General features: G+C 34.7%; 1 protein-coding gene across 4 annotated transcripts in view; it reads left to right on the forward strand.

The window, feature by feature from the left end:
* The window catches only part of KCNA10 (potassium voltage-gated channel subfamily A member 10), a 59,496-nt gene extending 47,706 nt beyond the window's left edge, over positions 1 to 11,790 (forward strand). For all 4 annotated transcript variants that reach the window (XM_088467418.1, XM_088467420.1, XM_088467416.1 and 1 more), the window contains exons 3-4: positions 4,932 to 5,005; positions 10,074 to 11,790. In XM_088467418.1, coding sequence (XP_088323544.1) covers positions 10,140 to 11,651 — 1,512 coding nt within the window. In that variant the 5' untranslated portion in view covers positions 4,932 to 5,005; positions 10,074 to 10,139 and the 3' untranslated portion in view covers positions 11,652 to 11,790. The remainder of the gene's footprint in view (positions 1 to 4,931; positions 5,006 to 10,073) is intronic.
* The last annotated feature ends 200 nt before the right edge of the window (positions 11,791 to 11,990 follow it).

Raw genomic sequence — 11,990 nt, forward strand, 5'->3', positions numbered from 1 at the left:
TGTATAAAGCTGTTCGTATCTGTCGGTTTATGGAAACATTTGGTCTTTAATGTACCATTTTCTTGATAGATGGTCAAATCAAGAAAGTTAATGCTTTCTTTGCTAATATTAAATGTTAATTTAATGTTTAGAGAGTAGGTATTCAAATAATTGCAAAACTCTTCTAGATCTTCAACAGTTCCTCTCCAGAAAAACAAAATATCATCAATATATCGATTCCAGGATACCAGGTTTGCCCTCCATGCTGAGTTTTTAAACACAGCATCCTCCTCCCATTTGGCTAAGAAGAGGTTAGCGTAGCTCGGGGCAAACCAGGTACCCATAGGTGTGCCTACTTGCTGTATAAAATAATCACCATTGAAGTAAAAATAATTGTTAAAAAGTATAAAATGGATACTATCCATAATGAAACTCTTCTTTTTTTCCTCCATATTAGTTTTATTCAAATACCAGGAGATGGCTTCGATACCTTTAGTGTGCTCTATAATGGTGTATAGAGAAGTGATATCAGCAGATATCATAATAAGGTTATTGTCCCATTGTATTTTCTGTAAGGTATCTGTTGTGTCCTTTAAATATGAGGGATTTTCTTTCACTATGGGTTGAAGATGATAGTCAACAAAAGCTGAGGATGTAAGGCTATTGCATCCTGCAATAATTGGTCTTCCAGGTGGATCTGTAACACTTTTATGAATTTTAGGCAGGATATAGATTGTGGGTGTTAATGCATTGTCAATCTCCTAAAATTCTTTTTCCTCCTTTGTTATTGAACCTTTCATTAAGTGATCTTCTAGAAGTTTTTCAAAACTTTTCTTTATTTTTCCTGTTGGATCACTTTTGAGTTTTTTATATGTTTCACTAGTCAACTGATGATTAATTTCTTGTTCGTATTTGGCACGGGTCATTAGCACTATCCCTCCTCCATTATCGGATGGTTTGATAATGGTATTTTTATCATCTCTTAAATCTTTAATCGCCATCCTTTCTTTCCTGCCCACATTAAAGGACATTTTATTGAATGTTTTACCAAATTGGTGTTAGATGATATGGAAAAACTTTCAGAGAAAAAAATGTATAAAAGGATGGAATATGATACAGAAAGAAAGGATGGCAATTAAAGATTTAAGAGATGATAAAAATACCATTATCAAACCATCCAATAAAGGAGGAGGGATAGTGCTAATGACCCGTGCCAAATACGAACAAGAAATTAATCATCAGTTGACTAGTGAAACATATAAAAAACTCAAATGTGATCCAACAGGAAAAATAAAGAAAAGTTTTGAAAAACTCCTAGAAGATCACCTAATGAAAGGTTCAATAACAAAGGAGGAAAAATAATTTTTGGAGATTGACAATGCATTAACACCCACAATCTATATCCTGCCTAAAATTCATAAAAGTGTTACAGATCCACCTGGAAGACCAATTATTGCAGGATGCAATAGCCTAACAAGTAATCTCTCAGCTTTTGTTGACTATCATCTTCAACCCATAGTGAAAGAAAATCCCTCATATTTAAAGGACACAACAGATACCTTACAGAAAATAAAGAAAATACAATGGGACAATAACCTTATTATGATATCTGCTGATATCACTTCTCTATACACCATTATAGAGCACACTAAAGGTATCGAAGCCATCTCCTGGTATTTGAATAAAACTAATATGGAGGAAAAAAGGAAGAGTTTCATTATGGATAGTATCCATTTTATACTTTTTAACAATTATTTTTACTTCAATGGTGATTATTTTATACAGCAAATAGGCACAGCTATGGGTACCAGGTTTGCCCCGAGCTACGCTAACCTCTTCTTAGCCAAATGGGAGGAGGATGCTGTGTTTAAAAACTCAGCATGGAGGGCAAACCTGGTATCCTGGAATCGATATATTGATGATATTTTGTTTTTCTGGAGAGGAACTGTTGAAGATCTAGAAGAGTTTTGCAATTATTTGAATACCAACTCTCTAAACATTAAATTAACATTTAATATTAGCAAAGAAAGCATTAACTTTCTTGATTTGACCATCTATCAAGAAAATGGTACATTAAAGACCAAATGTTTCCATAAACTGACAGATACGAACAGCTTTATACATAAGAACAGTGAGCATCACCACAGATGGTTAGACGGTGTTCCGAAAAGTCAATTTTTACGAGTAAAAAGAAACTGCACGGATGGCAAAATTTGTGAAGAACAAATGAAAAAGATGGAGGAAAAGTTTTTGTCAAGAGGTTATAAAAGAGAAGAAATATCAAAGATAAAGAAAGAAGTGTATAACCTAGATAGAGAAACCCTCTTTAACTCAAAAGAAAAAAAGAAAAATCAGAATGTTAAAGAGTGGGCTTTTATCACCCAATATGGATCACACCATTCATTTTTAGAGGGTATTTTTAAAAAACATTTGCACATTTTACAAAAACATTCAGTTTTATCTAAGGTTTTACCTTCCAACCCTGTTTTTATATATAAGAAAGCTGATAACCTAAAAAGCAAACTGGTTAGAAGTGCTCTTGACCAAAATAGCATTAACCCCATAAGAACGAAGGGGTTCCACCTTTGTGGATCATGCATCATGTGCAAAACAGTACCAAGAAAAGAAAACAAGTTTACTAGTTTTACTGTAAAAGGAAAGAATTATTCAATTAATGACTTTATTACATGTCATACAACCAATGTTGTTTATTGCATTGAATGTAAATGCGGATTATTTTACATAGGCGGCACCTCCAGAGCCCTTAAGACAAGAATGGCTGAACACACACGTAATATTAAAAAAGGCCTTGATACACATGCATTATCATGTCATTTTAAAAATAAACATGCATGTTCTACAAATGACTGTTAATTTTATGGGAATAGAAAATGTGAAAAATAACTGGAAAAACAGAGATAAGGAAACAAGATTAGCACAAAGAGAAATGGAGTGGATTTACAAATTTAAAACTTTAATCCCTCATGGTCTTAACAAAGATTTCGAACTCAAATGGTTTTTATAGTTATTATTTCCATATTTATGTCTCTTTTTAAAAAAGAAGAAGTCTGCATATTATCTGTTTCATATTTTAACCTTTTAGCCTATTTTTTAGCTATTAATGATAATTTTCTTCTTTCCTTTATTATATGGCAATTCATCCTAAAATGTCCCATAAAAAATCCTCCAAGAAAATGGCCGCCAAGACACTTTCTGTATCTATACACCAAAACCGGAAGTGATCGGCCGCGCACTTCCGATTTTTGCAGACAATTGAATAGAGCCAATAAGAGAGAGTTTCAAGTTCTACCAGTAGTGGGAAGTATATGGACACCAACAAAGAGGTGTGGGAGGCTTCTCACATGCTTTCCACTGAAATCGCAGAACCGGAAGTGAAATCGCGGAACCGGAAGTGATGCGGGAACCACTTCCAGCGGCAAAATTAAGACACACTATAAAAGGAGAACTCATGCTGACCTGCACACAGCCTTGATAAAGAGCTTACAGCTCAAAACACATTGGTGCTAGTCTGCAGGATCATATCCTTTAAGCCTGTGAGTGTCTGGACCAGGGTGCTATCCGGATCCCCTGTTTCCCCACCTAAATAGACACTCACCTACATCACACAGTATGCATTGTATCACATATGGGACTTAAGTTTATGGACTACTTTGTTCCTAACATTCATTGCATATTCTGCTGCTTTATCTACATGTACTGTACATTCACTGTATACTCTGCTGCTATTTGTTTTTTATTTGTTTTACCCTTAAGCAATGTGGGAAATTTTTGTCTTATTTATTCTATATTCATTAAATATATTTTTTAACCTTAAGCGCTAGTGTCACTTTAAAGAATTTTATATTGAGTTAATTTCAGTGCTCGGAGGCAAGTTAGAGTTTGTAACCCCACTAAGAAAAAAAAGGGAAAATATGATACATATTTATCTATCTATATACAAATGCATACACCTAAATATAATAGTATATGTGACTTTGTTTCTATTGGGTTTATGTACTAAAGCAAATTTGTGGCATATCCTCAAATTTAAAGTATCCCGTGAATTTACCTAGGAGGGACCATAGCATATATAGCCGATAATTGCTGCAGTCCCCTGTTTTCACTTGCAAAAGCATCCCTCTAGGTTTCTATGGGAGCTGCTTTTTTGCTGAATTTTCCAAGCTTAGGCGAGGAATGCATTCTGGAGCTTGGCCCCAATAGCTAACACCAAAAAACACACACATTGGCCCCCACAGGAAAAAAAATCAAACACATTGGCACAACAGAAAAAAAAAATGAAAACACATTGGCCCCAACAGAAAAAAGTAAAACACATTGTATCCACAGAAAAAAAGAAAACATTGTACCCACAGAAAAAAAAATTACACATAGCCTCCCCCAGGAAAAAATCAAAAACATTGACTCCCACAGAAAAAAAAAATATAAAACACACAATAATTTCTGCCCCAGACCCCACGGACCTGTCTGTGGCAGAAAATAGAGAGAGAGAGAAACTCCCAATGCCACAGCCTCGGGTGGCACCTGCAGTAAGCAATGGTTGCAGCCTCAGCTAGTGCAGAGAGAGTGACAGAGCACTTTATAGGTGGGACTGCGACATGGCATGCGGCTGTGTGATCTATGATGTTGCACCACTGCATCTCCATAGGTCATGGCCAGGGCCACATATGAGTTGTCCAGAAGAGCCCAGTGCTACTTGGGTCCAAAGTTAGAACTGGACGGACACTGAAGCAATGGAGGCGGTGCTCCTTCACCAAAGCTTATATCTAAAGTGAGCAGTTGGGAAAAGGTTAATACTGTAATTAGTTTTAAATAGGATAGATTCTTATTTTGTGCTATATGCAGCAGACAAAACAATTTGCTGATTCGCATAGACATTTGAAAACATATTTCATTGTAACATTCAAAATAGTGTTTTTATTTTGTTTTTATAGAATGGATGATGATGATAAAGATGCAGCATATTTTTGTTCTCTTCAGAAACCTCCTCATTGATAAAGACAGACAAGTAAGTAGAAATATAATGATAGATCAAATCAATAGCATATGGAGAATCACCATATAAACATAGTTCACCATATAGGCAAATTGATTATGCAAATGGAGATCTCCAATAATGCCATAAAATATGTGAAATGTACCTCAATATATTTCAGATATCAAAAATGGAAAGCAATTATAAAGAGTACATTTATTTTTAAATATGAAAATACAATTTAGTTTGCAGTTGTTTTGTATTATATTGTTTTATATTGTATCATACATTTCCTGTTTTGTATATTCTGTAACCTTAAACATGTACTGTACATTTTAGAATTTAATGTATATATGTTTTGGCAAAAAACAAATATATATTGTTAGTTTAAAAATAACAACATTTATTTGGTTCAAATGTGATAATTACATTCTGTAAAAGTAATGATTGAAGTGGGCCGGTATTCTATGATAAGCCATACCTCCACTTCTCCATCATGTTTGAGGTTACTATTATCAAATTATAGTCTCTTAAATTATCTGAGCCTTAGATTTCCACTTTGACCACTAGAGAGAATAATAATAATTTGTTTGTAATTTAATACTACCTTTTTCAGAATTCAATGCTTCCAAGTCCACTTACATAATACTTATTTGTTTCTAATGACAAAACATTATGTTTTATTTACTATATAGTCACTAATTTTAGAAAACAAGATGCACTGCAAATCGATAAAAAATTCTTTTAATCTGTTTACTAAATAATCTATCACTGAAGCATCCTTTCCAGTATGTCATTTACCTGTTTTCCATAAAATGCACTGTAAGTCTCACCAAATTAAATCACATTTATTTTGAATAGAAGTGAAACAATTGGCATTATTTTGGGTGGATTTTACCCTCTGTAGGAGGACAGATCCCTGTATTATTTTAAATACAGGTTGAGTCTCCCATATCCAAATATTCCGAAATACGGAATATTCCGGACTGAGATAATGAAACCTTTGATTTTTGATGGTTCAATGTACACAAACTTTGTCTAAGGCACAAATTATTAAAAATATTGTATAAAATTACCTTCAGGCTGTGTGTATAAGGTGTATATGAAACATAAATGAATTTAATTTCTGTACACAAACTTTGTTTGAACCACCAAATTAATGAATATATTGTATAAAATTACCTGCAGGCTGTGTGTATAAGGAGTATATAACACATAAATGCATTCTGTGTGTATATTTGGGTCCTATTCCCAAGATATTTATGATATGCAAATATTCCAAAATACGGAATATTCCGTTATCCAAAATACTCCTGGTCCCAAGCATTTTGGATATGGGAGACTCAACCTGTATAATAAAGGCTATTTTCTCATAATAAGTTTTAACTTTTTATGGAAAATAATTAACATCTTTCTTACAGTAGGTTTTAATTTGCTTGTTCTATGTCTTTTTTATAATCTAAGGTTCTACAGTATTGTTTTTATGAAGATACAATATCCACACAAAAGTGAACCACTTTAGATATGATGAAGAACAAGTAAAAAACTACCAAAAAATCAATAAGAAAGAAAAGCTTAAATGAGACAATCAATGTGCATTATGGCTTAATCTTCCTAATATGATGGTGAGATGTAAAATATTACAGAATAGCTCATATTTCTCTATCCCCTAGGATGTGGTGGACACTTGGGCAGTACAATAGCATCAGGTTCACAACTGAAAGTGAGAAGTCACTAGTGGATTCTTTTTTTCTCATTTTACTATTTGGATTTCATCCATTACTGTAGGTGGAGCTTCAGTGTTTTGGAGGATTTAGTGAGGGCAATTAAACACAGAAAAAGAGTGAATCCTAAATGTAATTATTCTTCATACAAGTTAATGAATGCCGAGCCTACCTCTATAAATGATGGTTAAAAATGGTGACAGTTTAGATCCTGTTGCCTCAGGTTCCTTTGTGATGCTGGGAACCATTTAATTCAGTGGGCATTCATATTGAACATAACTAAATGCAAAAGCAAGTGTGCCACATAGTTGACTCCAAGAGAGAGTAACCGATAAAAAATAAATGTGTTTTGAATTTAGGCAATACAATAAAAATGTAAAATGAAAGAGTCAGCAATAAAAATATCATATTTAAAATGTAATTTTAAAAATACATTAAATCACCCATTTATCATTGTAGCTAGTGGGCAGTGGTAACAAATATTATGTGTTGCTGCATATTGCAGCAAAATATAATGTACATATTATCACCTCTATGCACAGTGCTATTTGTGTTTTAATTGCTGAATCCAAAGGGATTCTCTTTACTCTTCCTCTTTAGAGGGGTATATTTATTAAGAGGCAGCTTTTGTTAGCTGCAGTTTCTCACTGTGTTTAACTTCAAAATTGAAAATGCCAATGATCTTAAAAGCAAAACATAGAATGTAGTAAATTTACATGTAAATCTGCTTTTGTGACCTGTGGTAATCCACTGGTTTAAAAATACTGAACCTTTGTTTAAAAAAAAGAATGTGCTCCTTGTAGATCTGCAATGTACATGACATACATTGGACCAGCTTGTAAATAACCAATCCAGTATGACTTGGCTTGTTTGTTTATGAGAACCGCCTCTAATTGGCTCTTTAGTGTTTAATAAAATTAATTGTATCAAAGAGGTTCACCCATAAAATGTTTCAATACAATTAATTGTATCAATAGTAAAATTAAATTGCTAATCATACAAATATCTGATTTTTGATGGCTTCCCAGACCTGTGCATCGTCAGTAAGAACTATTCTAGCGAAATACCTGTAGGATTCCACACATTAGTAAGTCATACAATAAACAACTTGATGTCTTGTTCAGCACCAACTAAAATTTTGACTTATTTGAAATATTAATAAATATTTATTGTAGCATTCATATTATGGTTCCTGAATTTCTGCATTAAAATATGTTGTACACTGTACTGTTTGAAAATTACATCTCCTGGCACTCTGAACATCACTAATTCAAATTATCAGTAACAGCCTGGGGGGTGGGGGGGGAGGTGCTCAGCCTTGAATAGAGATAAAGTGGAGAGAGATAAGGTACCAACCAATCAGCTCCTAACTGTTATTTTAAAGGCTGTGTTTGAAAAATGATAGTTAGGAGCTGATTGGTTGGTAGTTTATATCTTTCCACTTTATCTCTCTCCAGGGCTTAATACATCTACATCTGGGTATCTAGAGAAAGGACACACAAATCACAGTATCTTTCAATGTGAATTCTATTTGAGAGGTGAAAAGTTAAAGCAATACAACCTTGAGTTCCGACTTTGTTTCAGATTTTTTCTGCATACCATTCGACACTATGGGCCCGATTCAGACCCACTTGCTAGATGTGTACGCTTGCACCCAGCATATGCAAATTCAGCAGACGCAGGTGATCGCACGGCAAGGCATTAGCACACCCTCTATGTCTTGGCGTACGATCGCGGTGTGTATGCACATACCCACAAGCATGTCTTAATACGCCCACTAATGCACGTCATGTCCAGAAAGTGTATGCATCCTTTGGTACCATCGGATGCGATCGCAGTGCTTGTGGTTGACCATACCAAGCCAAAAGCACTGCGAGTGATTCAGAGTGAAAACCAGCCAAGTGATGTGTACTATGACGCTCAATGTTAATTATGCACGCCTATTAAACGGCGTAGAGATGCTCAGACATGCCTGCGTTCGCACCCACACACCTCCTTTTCCATCGTCCAACCCGTTACCACCCACAAATGGCATGTTCTGTCACTCAGTCTAGCGAGCTGTCTATGCGCATTGAGCGAATGCTTCCCGATCACCTGGACTGGTTCGCACACACGCAGGGTGATACTTACGCATTTGCACATTGTGAACCATCGGCAGCTATGAGCGAACGCAGTCTAGCGAGTGGGCCTGAATCGGGCCCTATATTAGTATAGTCACATTTCATGGAATTTTAAGTCTGTGAAAACAGCTAGAATAAGAATGCTAAATTCCTTCTGATACTGGGAACACTTAAACCTAAATTCCACTAACAAACAATGTGAAATTTTGTGGCCAAATGCAGAGTACATAAAAATTTTGGGTAATGGTTTAAAATTATCATTCATCCCTGTGCTTGTTTGGACAGGAGATTCCTGCCAGGAATAGACAGTCCTGCGATTACTGTTGGATTAATTTTTCTATTTTTGTTAATAGTTGTGGCTGTGTTGGATGCAAATTACTCTAGAACCTTTAGTTTGGCAAAAGGCAAAACCATTATAACTTTATATCTGGCCAAGTTAATTTTGGAAGATGAAAAATACAGTGCACATGGTATATTTATATCCCTAGGATGCTTTGGAAGTACATACTTTCATATAAGGGGTCTATGTACTAAACATTGGAGAGAGATATAGTGGATGGAGATAAAGTATACCAACCAATCAGCTTCCTACTGTCATGTTTGAAAAATGGCAGGAGCTGCTTAGTTGGTACTTTATTTCTGCCCACTTTATCTCTCTCCAAGGCTAAGTATATAAATCCCTGATAGCATAAGCATAAGCTATTTTTGGCTGTGTATGATATGGTTAAATATTTATATTTGTGATTACATTTTAGAATGGCTATCATCTTTTTATCTCATCACTGTCAGTGGTGTTTGTGTGTGTGTTTATGGGTCCATGCATATGTGCATAGTTAAAATATGTTTATTCAGTATTGTATGACTAATAATATACCATCTGTTAGTTGAAGTGTTTCTGTTTTCCATTCAGTCACTTCACCTGCTGTCATAAGCTAATTTTATCAATGACAAATATAAAGGATGTTTCCTTTATAACATGTATGTAAAGGAAAACTGATAGAGGGAAAAGATGACTGTCATGAACTGTCATAGATAAATGTCACGGTATGTGTTTTGTTTCATGCTTTTGGAATGAAAGCCAAAAACATACTTGGATTGTCTCCTTTATAATAATGCTGTAGACTGTTTCACAGTACTAAGAATATTTGTATGATTTAATATATGAGGAAGCAGAGGTTTTGTTGGCAATAATAACATAACATTGTTTCTATATTTTTATTATATTTTCTGAAATGATTATTATGATTTCCATTACAGAAAATGGAAGTTGTCAAGCCTTTCAAAGGATGACCTTCATCTGACATTTTGTTCCAAGCTTACAACATGGACCCCCTTCACAAGGTTCTGCCAAATTCTGAGGAGACTCATACTGATGTTATTACAGATTCAACATGTACCAAAACTGTGGAGAATGAAAGTCCAAGGCTTGCAAATCAAAACTCCAACTTTAAGCTGCTTATTAATGAAACTATTAATGAAGCAGACATTTCCAGATTTTCTAAAGAATGTCATGAAAATCTAGTGACTGAACAACTTAGAATGGAAGAAGGGAACCAAAGGGTCTTCATCAATATAGCAGGTCTCAGATATGAGACCCAACTTAAAACGCTTAGTGAGTTTCCCGACACACTCCTTGGAGATCCTCATAAAAGAATTCATTATTTTGATTCCATGAGGAATGAATATTTTTTTGATAGAAACCGTCCAAGCTTTGATGGAATTTTGTATTATTACCAGTCTGGTGGGAAAGTTCGACGTCCAGCAAATGTCCCAATAGATGTGTTTGCAGATGAAATTGTTTTCTATGAGCTTGGAAATGAAGCTTTAGAACAGTTTCGAGATGATGAAGGTTTTCTTAAGGATCCAGAAATACCATTACCAAATAATGAGTACCATAAACAATTCTGGTTGCTCTTTGAGTATCCTGAAAGCTCCAGTGCAGCAAGAGGAATGGCACTGGTTTCAGTTTTGGTCATAGTCATCTCCATACTTATATTCTGTTTAGAGACTTTGCCAGAATTTAGAGAAGAAAGAGACTTTAGCTTATTTAGGAACTCAGGCAATTATAGTGAAGGCATGGCATACTTTACCACATTTACAGATCCATTCTTTCTGATAGAGACAACTTGCATTATTTGGTTTTCATTTGAACTCGTGGTTAGGTTTGTCGTCTGCCCAAGTTCCTCTGAATTCTTTCAGAATATTATGAATATAATTGACATTGTATCTATCATTCCATATTTTGTAACACTTTTCACAGAATTTGCAAAACAAACTGAACCCAATGGACAACAAAACATGTCGTTAGCCATTTTAAGAATTGTTCGTCTTGTCAGGGTGTTCCGAATTTTTAAGCTGTCAAGACATTCAAAGGGACTTCAGATATTAGGACAAACCCTAAAAGCCAGCATGAGAGAATTGGGGTTGCTAATATTTTTTCTTTTCATAGGTGTCATATTGTTTTCTAGTGCAGTGTATTTCGCAGAAGTTGATGAGCCTCTGTCTCAATTCATCAGCATCCCAGATGGCTTCTGGTGGGCTGTGGTAACCATGACAACTGTTGGCTATGGAGATATGTGCCCTATCACATTGGGTGGTAAACTGGTAGGCACACTGTGTGCTATTGCAGGTGTCTTGACTATTGCCCTTCCAGTTCCAGTAATTGTATCAAATTTTAATTATTTCTATCACAGGGAAACAGAGAATGAAGATCGACAAGCATTGCCCGTGGATGTAGACAAAATTAGTTTAAATAATTTAACGAGATCAGGAAGTACTTCTTCTCTAAAGAAAAATAATGGATCCTGCATTAGTGACAAAAATGGCAAAACTTAAACCTGGTTGTTAACTTTTTCTATAGATACATACTGTTTTTCAAAATGTTTGTGGCTCATAATTAAAAAAAGTTTACTGTTAAATTCCACCATCTTGTACAATAAAGCTAAATACTTTATGCAACACAGAGAAATTCATATTTATGGCTGTATGTTATAGTACATTGATTAATATCAAATATGATAAGATGTAATTTATTATGCATTTCATTGTCAAATATTAAATATATGTGTTTTATAGGAAAATTGTAATAAAGTGTTGCAAAAATCATGTTTTCCAATTCTATCACAATAATATAAATGTAGTTCCATCATTACTGACCTTGTCCTCACCTATCCA

The sequence above is a fragment of the Taudactylus pleione genome, unplaced genomic scaffold (genome assembly GCF_031769625.1).
Source record: "Taudactylus pleione unplaced genomic scaffold, aTauple2 ptg000010l, whole genome shotgun sequence".
In the NCBI taxonomy this organism is placed as follows: domain Eukaryota; kingdom Metazoa; phylum Chordata; class Amphibia; order Anura; family Myobatrachidae; genus Taudactylus; species Taudactylus pleione.